This window comes from Erinaceus europaeus, chromosome 13 (assembly GCF_950295315.1).
Source record: "Erinaceus europaeus chromosome 13, mEriEur2.1, whole genome shotgun sequence".
Taxonomy (NCBI): domain Eukaryota; kingdom Metazoa; phylum Chordata; class Mammalia; order Eulipotyphla; family Erinaceidae; genus Erinaceus; species Erinaceus europaeus.
The window spans coordinates 55,044,089-55,067,946 of NC_080174.1; the positions used below are offsets into that span (position 1 = coordinate 55,044,089).

At 39.0% G+C, this 23,858-nt stretch overlaps 1 protein-coding gene and 1 long non-coding RNA gene across 3 annotated transcripts; one reads left to right on the top strand and one right to left on the bottom strand.

Moving 5' to 3' along the window:
• The first annotated feature begins 13,892 nt into the window (after window positions 1–13,892).
• LOC132542523 (uncharacterized) lies at window positions 13,893–15,342 on the top strand. The gene is made up of 2 exons (XR_009553528.1): window positions 13,893–14,297; window positions 14,377–15,342. It is a non-coding gene; the product is annotated as an uncharacterized LOC132542523 (long non-coding RNA).
• A 2,217-nt stretch (window positions 15,343–17,559) lies between these two features.
• On the bottom strand, window positions 17,560–23,593 carry CDKN2C (cyclin dependent kinase inhibitor 2C). 2 transcript variants are annotated; one of them, XM_016194100.2, is made up of 3 exons: window positions 22,410–23,593; window positions 21,797–21,936; window positions 17,560–18,301 (listed from the first exon to the last, which is right to left on the bottom strand). In XM_016194100.2, the coding sequence occupies exons 2-3, from the start codon at window positions 21,923–21,925 to the stop codon at window positions 17,924–17,926; spliced, it is 507 nt and encodes a 168-aa protein (XP_016049586.1). In that variant the 5' UTR covers window positions 21,926–21,936; window positions 22,410–23,593; the 3' UTR covers window positions 17,560–17,923. The 2 variants fall into 2 exon arrangements, with proteins under 2 accessions (XP_016049586.1, XP_060061895.1); XM_060205912.1 differs by lacking the exon at window positions 22,410–23,593 and adding an exon at window positions 22,281–22,296.
• Window positions 23,594–23,858: the final 265 nt, after the last annotated feature.

Consider the following 23,858-nt stretch of genomic DNA (forward strand, 5'->3'; position numbering starts at 1 on the left):
GGACCAAAATCCTTTAAGGGTTGCAGAATGTGGAAGGTCTTGCTTCTATAATTGCTCCTCCACTTTTACATGGACATTAGCAGAGAAACAGGTTTCTGTTTTTGTTTTCTGTTTTGTTTTGTTTTTGCTAGCAGGGTTATTTATTGCTGGGGCCTGGTGCCAGCACTACAAACCCACCACTCCTACAAACCCACAGCCATATTTCTCTTCCTCTCTCCTCTTCTTCCTCCTCCTCCTTTTTCTTCTTTCTATTTTACTTGATATAAAAGAGAAAAAATGAGAGGGGAGGGGGAGACAGAGAAGGAGAAAGAGACACCTGCAGACTTGCTTCACTACTCCTGAAATGTGCCCATTACAGGTGGAGAGTGGGACTCAAATCAGATGGTACTATGTGCTCTTAATGCTTTAGAAATACCATATTTATGATAATGTTTAGAGAGAGAGAGAGAGAGAGAGAGAGAGAGAGAGAGAGTGTGTGTGTGTGTGTGTGTGTGTGTGTGTGTGTGTGTGTGTGTGTGTGTGTGTGTGTGTGTGTGTTTTATTGCAATCTGAGTTTTCTCTGGGGCTTGGTGCCTGCATGACAAATCCACTACTCCTGATAGCAATTTTTTCTTTTTTTCTTTTACTTGATAGAACAGAGAAAATTGAGAGAGTTGGAAGAGAGAGAGAGAGACTTGCAGTACCGCTTTGATGCTTATGAAACTTTGCCCCTGCTGGTGGGGACCAGGAACCTGAACAAGGTCCTTGCACATGATAATATGTGCACTCAACCTGGTGTGCCACTGCCAATATGTGTTTTTAATTGTTATTGATTTAACATTAGTTTACAGTTAGTTTTAGAAACACAGTTTCAGGATTTGAGAAGTAGCATAATGGTTACACAAAGAGATTCTCATGCCTATTCCAGGTTCAATCCCCCCTCATCACTATAAGCCATATTTAAGCAGTGCTCTGCTAAAGTAAGTAAATAACAAAAATAAATTAAATGAAAATAAATTAAATATTGGAGGTCAGGCAGTGGTATGCCCAACTCAGCACACATATTACCATGTGCAAGGGTCCAGGTTGAGCCCCCACTCACTACTTGCAGGGGAGACACTTCAGGAGCAGTGAAGCAAGTCTGCAGGTATCTATCTCTCTCACTCTCTATCTCCCAACCCTTCTTAGTTTCTGTCTGTCCTATCTAATATAATAGAAAATTTAAAAGGAGGGGAAGGGATAGCCACTGGAAACAGTGGGTTCATTGTGCTGGCACTGAGCCCCAGCAGTAACCCTGGTGGCAACAAAAATTATTAAAGAGAGAAAGAACATAGTTTCAAATATGTGTGGATATGACTCACTACACCAATCTCCAAAACTTTAATGTCATTACAACAAACACATTTCTCTATCTCCCCTACTCTCCTTCCCAGTGCCCTCAAATAACTAGCATAGTTTTCAGATTCTAAGGAGTTAGTTTGGTTATTTATTCTTTTGCAAGTTTGTTTTAGTTAAGTGAAACCATCTTGTAGTTGCCTTTCACTTAGTATATTCACCTTGAGTTCTGTCCATTTTGCCCTAATGTCTAATGCCCAAGTAGCTCTCCATTGAGTATATATCACACAGTTTCTTTATTGAGTCATCTATTAATGTGTATTTAGGTTGATTCCATGTTTTAACTATTGTGAATAGTGCAACTATGAACATAGGAGTGCATATATACTATTGAATTAGAGTTTTGACCTTCAAGTAAACACCTAAAAATGTATTGAGGGTGGTAATTTTTTTCCAAATGATTTTATTGAGAGGTTAATGGTTTATAATACAGCTGTTGACACATAAGTACAATTTCTCATCTCCTCATGATATATGTCTGCAAAACATTCTCACCCTCAATTTAAGTCCTTTTCCACTATCATAGCACCTGGACCCTCAATACCCCCTTTGTCTCCCCCTCCTTCCCCAGAGTTCTTTGCTTTGGCATAATACACTATACCCTGTCCAAGTTTTACCTACCTGCATTTTCCCTACCTGTCCTTGTTTCTTAAGTTCCACCTATGAGTGAGCTGATCCAGTATTTGTCTAGAGTGGTAATTTTTTTTTTTTTACCAGAGCACTGATCAGCTCTGGTTTATGGTGGTGCAGGGGATTGAACCTGGGACTTTGGAGCCTCAGGCATGAGAGTCTCTTTGCATAACCATTATGCTATCTACCCCTGCCCAAGAGTGGTAATTTTTTAGGTACTCTCCACACTGTTTTTCACAGGGGCTGCACCAGTTTACATTCCCACTAACAGTGTACCAAAATTCTTATTCTCTACATACTTGTCATTACTTGTTTCTAATTATTCTGATATAGACCATTATCATTGGTGTGAGTTGATGTTACTGTGGCTTTTTAAATTTTTTATTATCTTTATTTATTAATTGAATAGACACTGTCAGAAATTGAGAGGAAGGGAGAGAGAGACCTACAGCCCTGCTTCACCACTTGTGAAGCTTTCCCCCTATAGGTGGGGACCAGGGTCTTGAACACAGGTCCTTGAGCACTATAACATGTGTGCTTAATCAGGTGCACCACCACCTGGCCCCTTGGGGCTTTTCAAAAATATTTTCTTTATTTACTAATGAAAGGAATAGGAAGAAACAGAAAGAGCCAGATATCATTCTGGTACATGTGCTGCCGGGATCAAACTCAGGAACTCATACTTGAGAGTCTAGCACTTTTTCCATTGCACCACCTCCCTGACCACATTTTGTTTTTAATCTTAAAATATATATATACATATATATATATTTACATAGATTTGTTGAAATATGACAGTACCTAAGGCTCCAAAATCCCAGGTTCATGGTGAATTCACCTTCTTTACCCCATCTTGGATGAAGCTCAAAGATATCATGTTAAGTGAGATAAGTCAGAAACAAAAGGATGAATATGGGATGATCTCACTCATAGACAGAAGTTGAAAAACAAGATCAGAAGGGAAAACTCTAAGCATAGCTTGGACTGGAGTTGCTGTATTGCACCAAAGTCCTGAAACATGATGGCAGAGGAGGAACTAGTGGGGGTTGTATTGTTATGTGGAAATCTTATGCATATACAAACTACTGTATTTTACTATTGACTATAAACCACTAATCCCCCAATAACAAAATTTTTAAAAAAGAAATAAAGAAATATGACAGAAGACTCAATTGGCATACTAGGGCATCATAGCACCTAGGGAGTTCCATGGATAATGGAGCAATGCTATGATGTCTCTCCCTTTCTCTTTCTTTCTTCACCTCTGTGGGGTCTCTTTTAGAAGAGCACAAATTTCATTTGTGGGGGTTCTACACTCATGATCTAAGCACTTCCTACAGGCTCCATCTCCTACTATCATCTCAATGAGCATTAGATTTCAACATATGAATACTGGGTGGATGTAAATATTCCAGTTATATTAAGATGTGAAGAGAAAGCATAAGCCAATACCACTTGTGAGTATACACATACATAAAACACTCCTTACAAAAAAGTTGGTATATAAAACATGTAAAAAGTGTGGTCCAGGAGGTGGCTCAGTGGATAGAGCACTGGACTCTCAAACATGAGGTCCTGAGTTCAGTCCCCCAGAGCACATGTACCAGGGTGATACCTGGTTCTCTCTCTCTCTTCCCATCTTTCTCATTAGTAAATAAAATCTTAAAAAGATAAAATATGTCTAAAGTGTAATACATCATAACCAATTAGAGTTTCTTCTAGGAATGCAAAGTTAATTCAATATTTGAAAATCATTGCTATTTATCTTCTTAGTAGGCTAATAAGAAATTCAAATAATCACCTCAAAAAACAGTAGAGATAATCTGACAAATTCCACAATATGGAAGTAGGAATAGAAAGACACTTCTTTTAATTTTTTTTTATGTATTACTGGATGAGAGCGGGAGAGACAGAGAGAAACCTGCAGCCCTGCTTCATCACTTATGAAGTTTTCCCACTGCAGGTGGTGATCAAGGGCTTGAATCTGGGTCCTTGCAAACTGTAATGTGTGCACTTAACCAGGTGTGCTACTGCCTGGCCTTGAAAGACACTTCTTTATTCTGAAAAAATCTCGAGCTAGCTAGCATCATGACTAATGAAAGACTGCATATTTTTGCCCTAAAATTATAAACAAGGTAAAGATATGCTCACCTTCATCATTTCCATTCAATGTTGTATTGGTGGTCATAGACAGGAAAGAAAAGCAAGAAAAAATATATACAAACTATGCAGATTGGAAAGACAGCACAGCACTGAAGCTTCCTTCAGTGCAGTGGGGGCTGTGTTGAAGCCTGAGTAATGCTCATGACAAAACAGGCACCCAACTCAATTGAGCTAGCTCTCCAGCCTGAAAAGATATTTCAAAAAATATATATATATATATAAACTTAATAGCCATGTAGTCACTTTCCATTGTTCACCTGATACATATATATCATATAATATATATACTTAATTGCCATGTAGTCACTTTCCATTGCTCACCTGATATACCTGTTAGAGCCCAACATCCTCAGAAAGTGTATATGAAAAAACAACAATTTGTTGTGATCTTTTTCTTCTCAGTAAGAGTTTTCCACAGTACCATATTTAAATCTATATCATAATTCGTCAAGTAAGACTATACCTAATAAGGCTGCTTTTAGGCTCAATATATACCACACACCAGCATGCACTTGCTTACACCTTGTTTGCTTTTTAGTTACTACATATATATTTTTTTCCCTACCACCTAGCAATTCCTCTCCTGGGATTTACCCAAAGGAAACAGAAACATCTATCAGAAGAGATCTGTGTATACCTATGTTCATAAAGCACAAATGTATCATATGCAAACATCTTCTATTCATTGGATAGCTGTCTATATTTTCTATCAATATTTTCTTTTGTTGTATATAATCTTTTTAATTTGTTACAATTATTTATTTTTCCTTTCATTTCCTTTTTTTTTATACACTTTTTTTGTGAATTATTTTTAATATTTATTTATTCATTCCCTTTTGTTGCCCTTGTTGTTTTATTGGTTTTTTTAAATTTTTTTATTTAAGAAAGGATTAATTAACAATTAACATTTCCTTTTTTTTAATAATTTATTTCTTTATTGGGGAATTAATGTTTTACATTCAACAGTAAATACAATAGTTTGTACATGTATAACATTCCCCAGATTCCCATTTAACAATACAACCCCCACTATGTCATTCATCATCTTTCATGGACCTGTATTCTCCCCACCCCAGAGTCTTTTACTTTGGTGTAATACTCCAATTCCATTTCAGGTTCGACTTGTGTTTTCTTTTCTAATCTTGTTTTTCAACTTCGGCCTGAGAGTGAGATCATCCCGTATTCATCCTTCTGTTTCTGACTTATTTCACTCAACATGATTTTTTCAAGGTCCATCCAAGATCGGCTGAAAACGGTGAAGTCACCATTTTTTACAGCTGAGTAGTATTCCATTGTGTATATAACTTGCTCAGACACTCACCTGTTGTTGGACACCTGGGTTGCTTCCAGGTTTTGGCTATTACAAATTGTGCTGCCAAGAACATATGTGTACACAGATTTTTTTTGGATGGGTGTGTTGAGTTCCTTAGGATATATCCCCAGGAGGGGAATTGCAGGGTCATAGGGTAGGTCCATTTCTAGCCTTCTGAGAGTTCTCCAGACTCTTCTCCACAGAGGTTGGACCAATTGACATTCCCACCAGCAGTGTAGGAGGGTTCCTTTGACCCCACACCCTCTCCAGCATTTGCTGCTGTTACCTTTTCTGATGTATGACATTCTCACAGGAGTGAAGTGATATCTCATTGTTGTCTTTATTTGCATTTCTCTGACAATCAGAGACTTGGAGCATTTTTTCATGTGTTTCTCAGCCTTTTGGATCTCTTCTGTGGTGAATATTCTGTCCATGTCCTCCCCCCATTTTTGGATGGAGTTATTTGTTGTCTTGTTGTTGAGTCTGGCAAGCTCTTTAGATATGTTGGTTATTAAACTTATCTGATGTATGGCATGTAAAGATCTTCTCCCATTCTGTGAGGGGTCTCTTGATTTGGGTAGTGGTTTCTTTTGCTGTGAAGAAGCTTTTTAATTTGATGTAGTCCCATAGGTTTATACTTGCCTTAGTCTTCCTTGTAAGTGGATTCGTTTCATTGAAAATGTCTTTAAAATTTATGCGGAAAAAAGTTCTGCCAATATTTTCCTCTAAGTATCTGATAGTTTCTGGTCTAACATCCAAGTCCTTGATCCACTTGGAATTTACTTTTGTATTTGGTGAAATACAGTGATTCAGTTTCATTCTTCTGCATGTTTCAAGCCATTGTTTCCAACACCATTTGTTGAAGAGACTCTGCTTTCCCCATGTAATAGTCTGGGCCGCTTTGTCAAAGATTAGATGTCCATACGTGTGGGGCTTCATTTCTGGGCTCTCAATTCTATTCCACTGGTCAGTGTGTCTGTTCATGTTCCAGTACCAAGCAGTTTTGATGACAATGGCCCTATAATACAGTTTGAGATCTGGGAGTGTGATGCCTCCGGTTCTGTTCTTTTTTCTCAAGATTGTTTTGGCAATTCTAGGTCTTTTCTGGTTCCAGATAACTATTTGTAGCATTTGTTCTATTCTCCTAAAAAATGTGCTTGGGATCTTGATGGGGATAGCATTAAATTTGTAGATGGCAAAAAAAAAAATTTGTAGATGGCTCTGGGTAATATATTCATTTTGATGATGTTAATTCTTCCAAACCATGAACATGGAATATCTTTCCACTTCTTTGTGTCTTTTTCAATTTCTTTGAGTAGTGACTCATAATTTTCAGTATACAAGTCTTTCACTTCTTTGGGTAGGTTTACTCCTAGATATTTTATTGTTTTTGTTGCTATAGAAAAAGGAACTGATTTCTGGATTTCAATTTCTTCTAACTTAGTGTTTGCATAGAGGAATGCCACTGACTTTTGAATGTTAATTTTGTAGCCTGACACCTTACTGTATTGCCTGATGATATCCAAAAGCTTCTTGCTGGATTCCTTAGGTTTTTCCATGTATACTATCATGTCATCTGCAAATAAGGAGAGTTTGACTTCTTCTCTTCCAATCTGTATGCCTTTAATTCCTTGCTCCTGCCTGATTGCTATGGCAAGAACTTCCAACACTATGTTGAATAGTAATGGTGATAGTGGGCAGCCCTGTCTAGTACCTGATCTGAGGGGAAATGCTTCCAGTTTTTCACCATTGAGTATAATGTTGGCTGTAGGTTTGCTATATATAGACTCCACTATCTTCAGGAATTTTCCATCTATTCCCATTTTTTGTAGTGTTTTGATCATAAAGGGATGTTGTATTTTGTCAAAGGCTTTCTCTGCATCTATTGATATGACCATGTGGTTTTTGGTCTTGCTTTTGTTGATGTGGTGGATCACATTGATTGATTTACATATATTAAACCAACCTTGCATGCCTGGGATAAACCCCACTTGGTCATGATGAACAATCTTTTTGATATACTGCTGTATCCGGTTGGCTAGAATTTTGTTCAATATTTTCCCATCTATGTTCATCAGAGATATTGGTCTGTAGTTTTCTTTTTTGGTTGTGTCCCTGTCTGCTTTTGGTATCAGGGTGATGTTGGCTTCATAGAAGCTGGCAGGGAGTATTCCAGTGTCTTCAATCTTCTGGAAGACTTTTAAAAGTAGAGGTATTAGTTCTTCTTTGAAAGTTTTGTAGAATTCATTTGTAAAACCATCTGGTCCAAGACTTTTATTCTTGGGAAGATTTTTGATAACTGTTTCAATTTCATTAGCTGTGATGGGCCTGTTCATGTTATCCAATTCCTCTTTACTTAGTTTTGGAAGTTGGTAGGTATCTAGGAAATTAGTTACTACATATATTATATGTAGATTTCATTTACTTACATACCTTCAAGTTTCTTAAGGGCAAGAATGGATTTTCAAATTGTTGCCATTATTAAACATGTATTGAGTACAAAGAACTTTATAGTACACTTTTTACATATTTTTAAGGTTTACTTATTTATTAATGAGACTATACATTTATTATCTATAATAATATGACAAAACAGGTATGACTCCCATTTTAGATGTGGAAAACCTCTAGTAACTAGTCACAAAGTTGTAAAACTATTTGAGGAATATAATGAGTTCTTAGGAAGCCAGGCAGTGGCACACCTAGTTAAGTGCTCACATTACAGTGTGCAAGGACCTGGGTTCAAGCCCCCAGTCTCCACCTGCAGGGGAAAATCTTCACAAGTAGTGAAGCAGGGCTGCAGGTGTCTCTATCTATCTATCTATCTATCTCCCCCTCTCCTCTCCATTTCTCTCTGTTTCTATCCAATAATAAATATCTTTGAAAAAAATTTAAAAATAAATAAAGATGAGTTCTTAGTACCTAAATGTCAAGCTGATATAGGTTTATGGTAATTTTCCTGAAATTTCTTTCTTTCTTTCTTTCTTTCTTTCTTTCTTTCTTTCTTTTATTTATTTATTTTTTTTACCAGAGCACTACTCAGTTCTAGCTGATGGTGGTGATGTAGGGGGACTGAACCTGGGACCTTGAAGCCTCAGGAATGAGAGTTTCTTTGCATAACTATTATGCTATCTACCCCATGCCCTTGAAATCTTTCTATCTGGCCATAATGAAGTAAGTAAAGACATGGGTTTGCTTCTCTATATTCTCAGTTACTACTAGCAAGTGACCAATAGCAAATTATTCTGCATCATTGGGTCTGAGTTACATGGTTTATAAAATGTGATACTAATAGTCCAACTGAAAAGAGGTTTTTAATATTAGACAACGCAGATACAAAATAAATATTGACTTACTGACTTGCTTGATTTTGCATTTCTTTTCTCTCATATTGAATTATAAGCTAATTTATGTATATATAAATTCAGAAGTGACAAAAAGACATTAAGATATATTTTATTGTTTTTTGTGTACCTAATATTTTTTTTCTTTTTTTTTATTTCTTTATTGGGGGATTAATGTTTTACATTCAACAGTAAATACAATAGTTTGTACATGCATAACATTCCCCAGTTTCCCATTTAACAATACAACCCCCACTAGTACCTAATATTTTAAAGTCTCCTGGGTGATGGCAAAATTCAATATGACTCAGAAGGATTTTATTGAGCACTTTTATATGCTATTATAGTCATAGTTGAGGGGTTTTTTTGTTTTTTTTTTAACCAGAGCACTGCTTAGCTCTGGCTTATGGTGGTGCGGGGAATTGAACCTGGGACTTTGGAGCCTCAGGCATAGGCATGAGAGTCTTTGCATAACCATTATGCTATCTACCCTCCACACCCCCCTTTTTTTTTTTTAACCAGAGCACTGGTCACCTCTGGTTTATGATGGCATGGGGGATTGAATCTAGACCTTCAGAGTCTCAGGCATGAAAATATTTTTGTATAACCATTATATTACCTCCCCTGCCCTCATAATATATGCATACCTACATTAAATATCTTCTGTAAATTCTCTCAGATCAATTTCTATTATTATTCCTTAATAGAGACCCACTTACTTTGTAAGCTGTTCATATCATTTCTATAAATATTTAGGATGTTTCCTGAAATATTGGATAAGAAATTAATAATTTTTAATCTAGTGAAATTGAATTTAAGTATTTTTCACTCTTTCCCCCAAATTAATAGAAAATTTTTATGTGAGGCAAATATTATGTTGGTTTATTTAATGTTATTTTTCTATAACATGAATTTTTAAGTCTGAATTTTATGTATCAAATTGATTTCTTTTTAGTCTGTTCTACTGTTGAATAAAGAGAAACCTTACAATTACTATACAGACTTCAATAGTTTAACTGTTAAATATTTCAGCTCAAAACAATAATACAAAATGTTACTTTTCTGCAGAAATGACAAAAATTAATCTTATATTGATCCTAAATATGATCTATTTGTTCATAGAAGACAAATAGTGCTACTAAAAATTTTCAGATCTACTTCTTGGTAATTTGAAACAGAACACTTTCCTTAGAAAGCACTGATCTTTAAATTACTTTATGTTGATAAGCCACAAACTTTGCTGATTGTACGGTATAGTGCATGCTTTTTAAACAGGATATGATAAGCTAAAAAGTAGTTTGGAGAATTTTTGCATAAAATTAAAAAATTAGAAATTAATAAACATTCCTTAGTGTGTGGTATATATTTTTTAAATATTTTTTAATATTTATTTATTATTTATTTCCTTTTGTTGCCCTTGTTGTTTTGTTGTTGTAGTTATGATTGATGTCGTTGTTGTTGAATAGGACAGAGAGAAATGGAGAGAGGAAGGGAAGACAGAGAGGAGGAGAGAAAGAGAGACACCTGCAGACCTACTTCACCGCCTGTGAAGTGACTCCCCTGCAGGTGAGGAGCCGGGGGTTCAATCAGGGATCCTTATGCAGGTCCTTGTGCTTTGCACCACCTGCACTTAGTCCGCTGTGCTACCGCCCGACTCCAGTGGTATATATTTTATAAATATAATAGTCATCTGTTTGAAGAACTCAGCATGTTAAGTCTTTAAAATGTGGTAAATAAACTTTGTTAATAATCTGAAAACAATTTATCTTCAACTGATATAATTATGTTCAGTTTTCTTTCATAATGTTACATTAATATTTTATCCATTATATGTGATGTCTTTCTCAACACAAACATGGCTATCTATATTCCTTCTTCTATTAAAACTTTCTTTGTATATAACCACCTGCTTTTCCAGTAGGAACGTGGTGTATTTGAATAAATGTAGGCAATTTATACTAGCTCAGATACATTTTGAGTACTTTTAAGCAAATTAACCAGCATACAGTCATTTCAGTAGTCTTCCATGTGGCCTTACTCTGGCTTCACATTAAGCATCCCCTCAGTTCAGTCCAGATGCCCAGCTGTAACTGTGTATCCTTTCATAATTATGCTGAACTTGATCTCTTTGGACAGAACATGTGTCTATTCTATTTAAAAACATTGATATATGTAATTTAAACATTGATATATGTAATTTAAAAACAGATCATAAATGACAAACAGCTATTTCCTAACTAGTGTTTTAAAAGCATTATCCAAGTGAAATAGTGCAGCACCTCATTGGAAACTGTAAGATTAAACAATACTAAGAAAATTAATCTATTTATATTCCCAATAAAGATATGAGAAAACATTTTTTCCATCTTATTTACTTGCTTTTGGATTATTGGGCAAATATCATTTACAGGTTTTGCTTTGCTCTTGCTTTTAGATTCTTTAGCAAACTGTCCATCATGTAGCTGGTATATTAATCTATACATATGGTTATCTAAGATATTTAAAGTATCTATTCTTCCTCTTGTCATAATTACAGTTCTATTTCTAGCACTTCAAATCTGATTAAATTAATTTGTGGATATTAAGTGGCTTTCATATACGTTTACCTCATGATAAGAAACTGAAACAATAACCTAGGTGAACCTTGGACTAGCATTTGTATGGTTAGTTCTAAAATCTTAATTTACTTATTTCTCTGTATCATTATTGAAAATATCCTTACCTATATCTAAACATACACGCATATACATAAAGATATTCACATATGACAGGACCAAGAAATATTATTTAATTACCTGAACACTACCAACTCTGTACATACAAACAGAAAAATTTGGTCCATATACCAAGTGCAAAATTTAACTATAAAATCATAAAAATTAAAATATATAATTTGCCAGTAGAGATAATTTATTTTTAAAATAGTATTTTGGATTTGATATGTAGTTTCTATATTTACATAAGTATTAACACTTTAACTTATTAGTTAAAAGTGACTCTCATCATATTAAGATGACTAATTAAAATATACTAGATCACTTTACAAAAAAATAGAGATTAAATGTAATGTTTTCTATATTCAAGTTATATATTAAACATCACAGCATATATTCAATATGCTTTAAGATTCCAGAAATATGTCCACAACATAAATACACACTTGCTACAACCTACTGTCTATACTTTTTAACATAACATTATTTTAAATTTAATACAAACTGAACTTTTTAAATTTATAGACTCATGATAAATTTCAATTAGGGATAATAATTACTTTCTAGCATTATATATATGATTTTTATGTTGAAGTAATGCTTGTGAAGAAAGAAATGGGTGGCTAAGGAAACAGAAATAAAAGAGAACTAAAAACCTCTTCCTACATGCTAATTATGTTCATCATCTAAAATGTGAAGGCAAAAGATACAAAACTTTTTTTAAGATGGGTACAGCCAAAAGTATAGGTGACAGTGTGATGAAGTACTTTTTTAAAGGACGTACACTTCTTTATCATCAAGTTGTGCAAACTAAAGTTTTAGAAGAAACAGCAGAATGGACTGTATTACAATGATGGAGACAATTTGATTGCCTTTGTCCAAATTTTAAAAATTAACATTAAAATGAGTCAGCTGTAGTTTATATGTGGACTTTCACTATTCGTATAATCAATCTAAGAAATTGGGGCATGTAAAAATTAGCTACTATATAGTTAAGATAAAGTATTAATTTTAATAAAGTATTAATTAATAAATTATTAATTTTTTGAGCAAGAGCAAAAGTATCTCCAAAAATGCCAATTCATGAACCTACCAATTACAGAAACCTACCAATTACAGAAACTGTTCCATTATTTTAGTGTTAACAGATAATTAGTATCATCTTAGTTATACAAATCTGAATGTGCTGGAGGTTTGGAGGTTTGGGGGTTTGGTTTATTTCTTCTTTCATAGGACTGAATGTTTCTAAGATTTCTTCTTAGTGCTCAAAAGACATCACGGGTGACTGGATAAGGATTTTTTATGCCACCCCCCAAAAAAAATTGCTCGTTTGGGCAAACAGGAAACATTTGGGAGGTTTGAGGGTGGGGGAGAGAGAGAGAAAGGGGTGTGTGTGTGTGTGTGTGTGTGTGTGTGTGTGTGTGTGTGTGTTGGAAGGAATCTTGTATACAGACTTATTAAATAGGCCTATACTAAAATATCTCCATGAGAGGTGTGTGTGTGTGTGTGTGTGTGTGTAGGAAGGAATCTTGTATACAGACTTATTAAATAGGCCTACACTAAAATATCTCCATGGCAAATGAGGATGGGGGCTAGGGATCACAGAAAGGTAAGATGGGACAAATGAAGTATATCACTGTGAATGTTCTGTATATATCTTCTGTAGGTTTATAAATTATTCGCTTGTCCCCCTCCTCATGTGTGCCGGTACCTCTGCAAGGCTCAGAAGCCATTTTATAACACAGCAAGCAAAAAAGAGTGTGAGTTCTACTTGTGCTTTTGCAGGTGCTGTGGTGGCAAGGATAACCTTTGCCTGGTGTGTTGCCATGCTGTTATTTAATGTCTTTGAGGATTAAAGACAGCACAAAGATTTCCAAACCCACATCCTAACACCTGAACTTCGCACAATGTTATTATAGCAGATGGCAACAAAACATTTTACTGGAGACTTAATTCAGCAAGTTCCTATCCATAGTAGGGTTGTTGTTTTATCGTTATTATTTCTTTTGAGGCATTGCTGAAGATCCAGACTCAATTTTCAGATCTATATCTGGTTAGTGACTTTAAAAAAAAATACCATAGAAATCCCTTCTAGGTGTTATCAGTGCCAGACACCAACCCGTATCCCAGCCTGCCTGCAATTTTCGATTTATCACGCTGAGGGTCTTTTCAGAGTGAATTTTCATTTTCAATCCCGGACGCCTACAAAACTAAAGGAGTGGGGAAGGGAGGAGTAACGCCACAGTGCAAATTTTAGAATAGTCTAAGGGGCTGAACAGCTTTGGCCTCCTTGCAGTCGGACTCGAGGCTCCGAGCCCGACTGCCCTCAGCTGTCACGGGGGAGGAGGAGGGAGTGCTGGCTTTGGCACTGGGTATGGAGTTGCCCTCGCAGAGGTGCCGCGTCTCGCTGCCAGCTCACCTTCACTAAGAACTGGGCACTCGCCCGCGCGCCTGCCCCAACTCCCAAGTCGCCCTCTGGACCTAGTTCTCAGGCGCAGGTCCCCAGAGCTGTGCAGTGGGCTGGCCACCTCCTCCTCAGGACTGCTGCCTGAGAGCTGGGGCTGGAGGACCCCAGCCGCCTCTGTAGCCCGCAGCTCCCCGGGCTCTGCGGCTGCTGGGCTGCGCTAGGGCCCGCTCCTGCCCGCCCCCAGCTCCTGCCTCCCGCTCGCTGCGCTGCGCTGCGCTGGCTGCGCTGTGCGCCCGCGCGTCCCCGCCGGCTGGGGCAGCCGCGCTCACACTCACTCTCAGGGCGCCTCCAAGGTTAACTGCGGGGTGGGGGTTGGGGCAGGCTCCGGCCACTGGCCTCCTCCACTGCTTTCTAATGGCCACGGTCTTTCAGCTGCTCCATGGAGACCTGGATCCAAACCCCAAAGCAGAAGAGACTCCAAAGTCCGGGGAGGAAAGGCGAGCCCGGAGGCTGACAGGCGACCGGGCGCGGGGCGACCAGAATTGGCTGTGTGTGCGGGAAGAGCTGGGTCACGCGAGGTCGCGGCTGGAGGGGGCTGAGGCCCGGGCCGGCGCGCTCCGGGCCGCGCTGGCTGGGCCGGGGGCAGCTCGCAGGGGCTGCAGGCTGCACCGAGGCGCCCTGGGCCCGCTGGGGGACAGAGACAAGCGGGCGGCCAAACCTGCCGGGGAAACTAAATAAATAAAAGGGGACTGTTATTTAAGGCGCGGAAATTTGAAATATTTGGACAGGAAGAGAAAAAGAAAAGAAACTCTAGCGAGGGAAGAAAAACACAGACAAGGCGAACTAACGGTTTTGAAACTCCGCCACCCCCACCCCGGGCTTTTCTGCGCGCACTGAGGGAGCTCGGTGCTCGGACTTCCTCACTGGGAAGCCGGGAGCTGCAGTGGGAGGCTGGAGGGCTTCAATGGGACAGAAGGGGTGTCGTTACATTCCCTCCGGAGAGAGCTTGGGTTGGCAGGGGACAGGGCTTTGGCCAGGGTCTCAGAATGGTTGTCTCCTGCCGTCTCACTTGCTACCTACGAATATCTGGTTTTTGAAACTGCAGTGCAAAATCAAAACAGTCCCGAGAGGCCAAGGGAGGGACTTTCCCCCTTAACCTTTTGATGAAGGTTGCTTAGGGTAGTCAGAAATGCTGCGAGTGTGACCCTTTCTCGCTAGAGCGAGCTCCAACATCCACCAGCGCTTCTGCATTACAGCTTCTGCACCCCTCACCCGCCCACTACTCCGACCCGGCAACAGCCGAAAGCACCTTTTTGGAAACAGATTTCGAAACCAGTTCTGGGACAGGCACTCCACACGTTCGTTATATCAGCACAATAAAGGAAATCTATAATGTTACCACTTGAATTGCTTTCCCTGGGATAGGATTCTTTATCTATGTATTAGTCATCCAGCGAGCGGTATGTGTGTAACCATGGCGAGATGCTGTAATGCTTATTAGAGGAGTGTATTCATTACCGAAATATGGTGAAATGTAGTTTGACTAGTGGTACCGAACCAGAACGTAGACTGACAATCTATTAGTGATCCCCCCCCCCCCGCTTGCCCCAGGTGTAAGCTGGGGAATTCAGTTTACTGGGAAAAGGTGGAGTCTTCCTATGAAGATGCTAGGATGCGACTCAGAACTGCATCTCAGTCTAGCATCCTCCATCCTTTAAATGACGTCAATCCCTGGGCCTCAGTTCACTATAAATTAGCACTTGCGTCTCCACTCTGCTTATAATTTCAGACCCTTCCCCACGGTAGTTCGCAGCCAGACAGACTTTATGGAACTCAGTAGCACTGTTTCTTCCATTCTATAGATTTCTGTACATTCAAGGGTCTTACTGAATATCATCGAGGTTTTTTGAGAGACTGAGTAATGGTTTCTCATATTTCCTAGAGAAGACCATATAACTCATTTCTAAAATACTTAGATTAGCATGGCTATTTCCTGCCAGAGATAGAAATGCATTGATGTTTCATTGCCTACCAAATGTTAGGCTGATGAAGATAGTTTCCTTTCTGCCTACTGTGCTCTGGACCATCTGAAAACAAAGCAACTGCACAAGTACTTCTTTTTAGCTTTATGAATGTCCTATGCCTTTTTATTTGAAGTAATTACAGAGCAATTCTAATAGTTATTGCATATAGACAAGTTCATTATACTGGACTTCAGATTCAGAAACGTCCATCTTTACAGCTGCAACCTGTAAAGTGTTGTCTTTATTTCTAATTAGTATCATGTTTAGAAAACATTTAGTTTACTAAAGCAGTATTTTCTCATTTTAAGTCCACAATACACCATTTTCCTTCAAAACTCTCTAAATTTCCACCCCCTTAAGTTTTAAGTGTCCTAAATTTATTTTCATGTTGCTGTCAAAAATAAATGCATTTGTACCTAAAAGTGGTAGAAATTCTGTTGCATTTAACTTAGGGAGGGCAAACTTTAGCACCTAATGAAAAAGATTAAATGTTCTACTAAACTATTTCATAACATCATGGAAAATTAATTATTGAAAGCCATTTGCCTACAACCTTTCTGATTCTTGTTAGGACAGGCATCAGAGCCATGCCCTTCAACAAACCCTGAAGTAATATTTTGTTCTTTTTTCAAGCAAAGGCAGGGAGTTTATGAAGCAGAAGCAGGGACTCTCATATTAAACATCTTTGTTCTTGTGGGAGATGACGAATAAAGTATTTATAAATTTATCAATGGTAACTACATTGAGATCTTTTTTGGTGAAAATCTTTAAAATGACAGGGCAAGGCAATATTGGAAAGTTCTCTTGGCAATATATTTCCTTTTCATTTAATTTTTTAATAAGAAACATGAAGAGGTTTTATATGCTTTGGCTAAAAAGTCTTCTAAGAACCAAGTACTATATGTAGGAGTGGTCAAATTATTCTGAAAGATTCTATGTTTATTAAACTGCAGTCCCTAAGTTAATTATGTTGTTTATATGCAGTCTATTTTTCTTTACATGTCCTTTATTTCCCTAAAATTGGTATCTGCATTCTGTTTCTATACTGAAACAGCTTGTAATTTTACATTTTTTATATTCAGGAAGAAAAAAGGTCTGTGTAGCATTTAGTATACTTATGACACCAATTGTTTCATTTTGTGATTAAAAAAATCAGCTAATAGGAAACATTTTTAAGGTGGTGCATGAAGGCAGCATTGTCTTTTAAAAATAGCCTTTACAGCTAGTGTGTACTTGTTTTTAGATTATCACATCTGAAACCTGCCTTTCAAATGTTCATCTTAACTTTGAGAAAAAGGAAAGATTAAACCTGAGGCTAAATTCACAATGAAATAATTTTGGGTTTGATATTTTTCAATGGTATTGTTAATCTGTTTTAAAGCAGAAATACAAGGCACCAAGTAAAATCTTTGAGGTGGTCAGGCATAAGGAGAAGAAAAGAAAGGCTAAATCATTGACAGAATATGTCTAGTTTTGCAATTGGTCTACTTTATCTAATGGCAAAACATATAAAACATGAACTTTCATTATGGCTCTCCTTAGCAGATAGCAAGATGTACAGAGAAGTGAAAAATCACATAAAACACTGCCCTGTTTTGAAAATGTGTTTTAATTAGGCAAAAGAAGCATCAGAACAAACCATTTTAAAAACAAAGTCTCCAAGTAGGTACTGAGACTGATAGTGGAAAAAGCAAAGAAAAAGAAATATATATATATGCAGAAGAAAGCCAAAGCTATTTGCAATTACATGTTAGAACTTATGATTTTGCTGAAGAAAAAAAATGTTGCTTAAATATAGCCATAAATCTGTGTTAAGATTTCCACTTAGCAGTTTCAGAAGATTTAACTAGCTGCTTAAAATATAACAAAACTGAATTTTAACAAATAGGTTGAAATAAGACAGTGAACCAATTACTGACAAAATAGAAGGCAGTGTGGGAAAGCCCTCCCCACACTCATTGCAGATTAGCAGCTCCCTCCACCTGATTTCCTTCCATCAGGCTAACCACCTCGTTCCTGCGGTAGAGCCTAGCCAAGTCGCAGGCGGTGTCCCCCTGATGGTTACGATGCCCCACTTTGCTGGCAGTGTGCTTTACAAGGAACTCCACCACGGGGAGGTGGCCTTCTTTGGCAGCCAAGTGCAAGGGCAGGTTCCCTTCATTATCCTCGATGTTAACATCAGCTTGAAATTCCAGCAAAGTCTGTAAAGTGTCCAGGAAACCTGCTCTGGCTGCATCATGAATGACAGCGAAACCAGTTTGGTCTTTCAAATCGGGATTAGCACCTCTCAGTAGTAGTCTCCTGGCAATCTCAGGATTTCCAAGTTTCATAACCTAGAAATGAGTCGGGGGGGGGGGGGGGGGGAAGAGGGAAACTGTAGAATCCTTCAAGTCCTTCTGCCATAACAACATTTTAAAACATTCGTCTCTTATGGATATAACTTTATTTTGGGTAACGGAGTAAGATTGGGGAGGTTCCATATAATGGCACTTGAAGGGCCCAGTTTCAAGGAATACTACCAGATAAACATAGAAAACTTCTGAAAATTAAGCTTCTATGATGAATTATTTTAAATGAGCCTACTACATAAAGTAAATTGAGCAACAGAACAAAGCTGATCCAAATTATATCAAATTAACTAATATATCACTTCTATATGTTCCATAACTTCATGAACTTATAACAATAAAAGAAGCTGAATTTCAGACTTAAATAATAAACTGCCGTTTGCTTGTTCATAGACTGTACCTGGAGTGTTAATTCTGTAAATCAAATGTGGGTAAAATTGGTGTTCTGAATAGTTGTTGAAAATAAAAATGTTGTGTGATTTTCTTTAATCCCCTAGAGAATATTAAGCTCCATCACCTCATGTAAAAGCAATCTTTTAAAATTGCAGGCCTCATATTTTTCTTAAATGATTAATTTCAGACATTTTCCTCCAAATAGAAACAGTCTCAATTTCCAAGATTTTGCTTAATTTTTTTTCTCTTTGGAAGTTATTGTATAGTGGCTGCTAGGTGTATTAAAATGCTTAGAATCCTTCAAAATCCTCTAGCTCTAAAAAAAAAAATCCTTTAAATTTTAAGTGATACTGATTATTAAAATTGTTAAATAGGCAACAGTGCCTTACATTGCTTATGATACTGATTTTTCTACAGCAAAGCTCATAAAATGCCATATATTAGATAGGAGTGATTGTATGGCAGCTATTCTTGAAAGAAGTGGAGCAGTTATCCTACTATACTACCACTTCTTAAAATTATAACCAACCTCCTAATTTTTAAATGACCAAAAGAAGAAAAATAAGGTATAGTGTCCATTTTGGGTACACAGACAGCTTTGTCTTGTGGTTTGAGCCTATTTGTGTAATAGTCAATTACTAATTCCATCTTATTTCCCTTGCAGTTGCTATCAGGCATTTAGGAATAGCTATTTGTAAACTGTCAATATTTTAAAAGCCAGAATGTGGTCTTATAATTTGCTATCAATATACAAATAATTTGCATAGCAAAGAATTTATTTACTACTGCTTGAATATATCTTACTCTAATAAGAAGTCTGCATTAGGCTTTCATAATTATAAAATATCTTGCAGAGAAGCATGCAATTTTGAAATACATGTAATTGAATTATGAAAAATATAATATTGTTAAAAATGCCAGAATATCATCATCTTAACTGGGTGCATTTACATTTAGGTATAGCCATAATCTAAATTTATTATCCATTACACAACTGACGCTCAAATGTTTGTGAAACTAAGTGATAATTCATTGAAAAACACACAAAAAGTTAATTCATTTCTTTCAGATGTTTGTTGATCACAAATTAAATAATATATTTAGAATGAGTAATGTTTTATAAATGCAAACTATATATCTGGCCAAGGTAGTAAGCTTCCCTGATGATAAAACTCTGTTGTTGACTTTTAGCCCTTCCTTCGAAGCTAGTGGTAAAAATGATGTTGTTTATTTTTCAATTACTCCAATAAAATTTATTTTGATTATTAAAATGAACACAATCTTTGCCATAACCTCCAAAGATTTAGTCACATTTAAGGACCTAAAGTGGAAAAAATAAGAGACAGATACCTTGGGTCTTTGTATGACTAAGGACTTTAACATTACCCTGATTAAAAAGCTTGCACTAGAAAGGGGGTAAATGTTTTTACAGCTGAATCAAATAAGCAAAAGTGTAGAAGACAATTTCCTATCTTTCACAGAAAATAGTAGTAATGTTGGAAGTTGTTTTTAAAGTTTCTTCTGAAGTTATGACACAATTTCAAGAGTCAGGATTGTATATAATGAAAATATGACTTGAACTCCCGTTTGTGTGTTTCGTTAATTTATGTACCAGGACTAAACCACAATAAGTGGGTGTTAGTATCTTGATAAGTATGTTTAATATAAACAAGATTGCAGAGTTGTGCAAAAAATGTTTCTCAAAATTTACTTTTTGCAATAATAGAATCCCAGTTTCCCTGTTCATCAAAAATCCTGTAAGATCCTATGTTGAGCATGGGTTAGATAGCCCATTCCCTGTGGGATTTACATAATCTTTTTGAGTTTTCATAAGGAAACTTCTCAACATTTTAAAAATTTGACATTGTTGTCTACCAGCATCAAGGCTGTTAGAAAAAAATCCTAGGTGGAAAAGAAAAAAAAAATCACTTCCCACTTAATCTACAAAAAATAACAAGACACATATTTCAGCATCTATGCATAAGCTTCCTTAATTCTGAGATGTTTGCAAAACCAGTGCCTTATGATATAAATGGATAGATTTTAGGAACATCATAAACATCTCTTGCCACTTAATTTTTAATTTCTTAACAAAATAAAGCACTCTAAAATCCTTTCCACAACAGATTTTCAAAAGTAGTTTCGAGTGTTGCATTTCAAATAATAGCTCATAAGAACACCACCAGAACTCTAATAAAGCAACTATTTGAGACTACTTTGCCATCTTTCTAATTCTTTCAACTAAGTTACAGGATAATGTCCAAAGCAAGGGAAAAAATCAGGTACAATACTTGGCAGCTGGATATGTTTCATTTGTTGCTTGTAAATCTAATTACTGAAAATTAGAACATACCACGGCATGACCGGCATGACCGCAGAGACAAAAGAGAGAGAGAGAAAGAAGAAAAATTGAAGAAGGAAAAAAAGAAAGGAAGGAAGAAGGAAGGAAGGAAAGAAGGAAACACAAAACACTAACGTTCACCTCTAACTATAAAATTCAACTTTTTATTCCACCTCAGTCCTAAATGGGGTGGATGGTATTACATTAACTGTGAAATGTACATCCTGTCCCCGTGCCCAGGCCACCCATTCCAAACAAGGAAAGGTCGTTCATTTGTCAAAACTAGAAGCAATTGAAGGAAAAACACTCTCTTGTCAGTTGTCAAGAAACTTAACGTTAAAGTCAACTACTGGAGCCAAGTACCCGAAGCAGTAATATAAAAGTGTATTTTCTTCAAATAATAATCATAATATGTTTACAGAACTGCCTGGAGTGGGGGGGGGGAGACCCTCGGCACTGCTAGGATTACTTACAAATCCCCGCCGTCACAAAAAAAAACATTCCAAAAACTGAGACAAAACCTGGAACTCAGTTCATATTAAGGATGTTATTGGAATTGATGAGTTCGCTCAAAGTACGTCATTTTGTGGAGTTGGATCCACATAAAGATATGAAATATGGCAACCAGCTAAGTTTAAAGACAGTGAATTTTGTACCCATGAAAGTGAAAAAAACTGTTATTCTAGAAATCTAGGTCACGTAGGCAACATTGTTGACCTGTTTTCCCCACCTCTCTGGATACCAACCTGCAGTGCAGTCCTTCCAAATCCATTTTGTGCATTGACGTTTACATTATTTTGCAACAAACTAGTGAGTTGCTCTAGGTCCCCCCTGGCAGCTGCGGACGCCAACTCGTTCCCCCAAGGCTCGGCCATTCTTTACGGTCCTGACGATCAGGAAAAGATGAATTAGTTGCTTTTCTTTTTCCCCTTTTCTTCCCTTCTAACCAGGCTGCATGATGGCATCAGAGACTGACAGAAGGACTGGGATGGCTAATCTGGAGTAGGGCTTGGTAGTAAATACTAGTAAGATCTGCCTGCCAAAAGCCCGCCCCTCGATTCACACGTGATTATTCAGCAAAACTGAGCCATTGGAGAGGGGCTCCGCTCCTTGCTTTTTAGCTTTAACCCCTAGGAAGAATTGTAGCGATTCAACAGAGAAGTACAGAAAGACGCATATATTCTTGATAAATTACTCTGGATGTAAAATGTAGACAGAGCTGTCACGTACCTGCGCTACAGATCTCTGTGAGGAATGTGTACCGGGACTTAAGGGACTAGACCTGGGTAGAAAATACAGCGAAAGAAAAGATGAGGGGGAGGGGGGAGTCGAGGGGGAGGAGAAAAGTCATTAACCCACCCTGGTTCACGGTGGTGACTAGAGCCGAGCGAGCCAGAAGTGCAGGGGCAGGTCCTTGGTGGGGGTTGGTCTCCATCCGTCTAGCCGAAGGGCTTGTCCAGAGTCCTGGGTGGCAGTCTGAGCGCTGCGGAGGCTGGATGCTGAGTTGCTCCGGAGGGGGAGTTAAAAGAAGATCGCCAAAGGCTAACGGGAGTAGCAGTTCCTTAGCACCCCCCCCCCCAAATTACAGGTCCTAAGGACACACCAGTAGCTTCGACTTCTAGGGAGGAGCCTGAACGTGCGTCCCGGCCCAGCCGCGGGCTAGTGCGGCACGGGAAGGCTCCGAAGCCCGCCCGCCCGGCTGCCGAAGCCCCGCCGAGCCTCCGAGGCCGTGGGAGCCAGGCTGGGCGCGCGTCTCCGGAGACTGCCCGGCGCGCGGCGGGCCCTCGGCAAGCCGGTCATGCCGGCACCGCCGGGTCCTGGGACTCCTAGCAGTCCGAGAAAGAGCGAGGGCGTTGCGAGAAGCCTCTACAGAGCTGGGGTTGCTGGGGCAGCTGGCGGCCGCATCGCGGCTGCACCGGGCAGCCCACCAGTGACTTCCCGCCTACGACCAAGTCAACTCAGACTTCCTACTAGAGGCGCTGGTGGAGCTGCTGCCTTTGCTTTCCTTTCCTGGATTTCAGAGAGTCTCCAGAGATCCCGAGGGTCCGGGGAGGCGCAAGCCAAGCTCTGAGCGTGGCACAGCAATCACAGTCCCAGGGCGCTGCCAGTCCCGTCGTATTCTTGGCGAGAGCCCAGCGGCTCGGGCGCCGGGTGCCACCTCGCCAGCCTCTCGCGGTCCCCCAAGCCGGTGCTCCCAGACTGTACCGCCGACCAGAGCGGCCGCCAGCCAGCTGTGCCCCCGAGCGGAGCCCGGCTGCACCGCCTTCTCCCGAGCTGAGCGCTCCCGGTGACAGTTTCTTTTGTAGCCGGCGCTCCTCCCCCCCAATGGCTTGTCCCTTCACCCAACAGACATTGGGAACGTCGTCCCCCTTTCTACTCTTTTCCTTCCTTCCCTCTCCTACTCCTTTTTCCGCTCAAACAATTGCTGCTTCTGTTGCTGCTGTAGAGACTGTGCCGGTTTCTTCTCCCCCCTTTTTTTTTCCGACCTCATCAGCTTTTTTTGAAAAGAAAAAAATTGAGCGCTTTTTGAGTTGAAAACCCGCCCCCATTTTAACGGCAGAGTTTTAAGGAGGCTCCGCGGAGTTGCAGTGCGGCGGGAGCGGGAAGGCCGGGCACCGCCCACAGCCCGCCCCCCGTCCCCCGCCCGGCTGGCGCTCTCACTCGCCGCCTAGCTCGCCCCGCCTCCCCGCTCCGCGCCCTTTCCTCCCGCCTCCCAGCCCCCAGCTCGCCGCCCTCGGTCTGCTGCTCCGGCTCGAGCCGGTCGGCCAGGCCCCAGCTGCTGGGGCGGTGCTCGGCCCGGTGCAGCCG

What these genes read in the sequence shown, in the direction of transcription:
- CDKN2C (XM_016194100.2), bottom strand. Translation starts at nt 21,925, where the DNA reads ATGGCCGAGCCTTGGGGGAACGAGTTGGCGTCCGCAGCTGCCAGGGGG. An exon ending in TTGGAAGGACTGCACTGCAG is followed by an intron (nt 18,302 to 21,796) that starts GTTGGTATCCAG and finishes ACTCATTTCTAG; the next exon opens with GTTATGAAACTTGGAAATCC.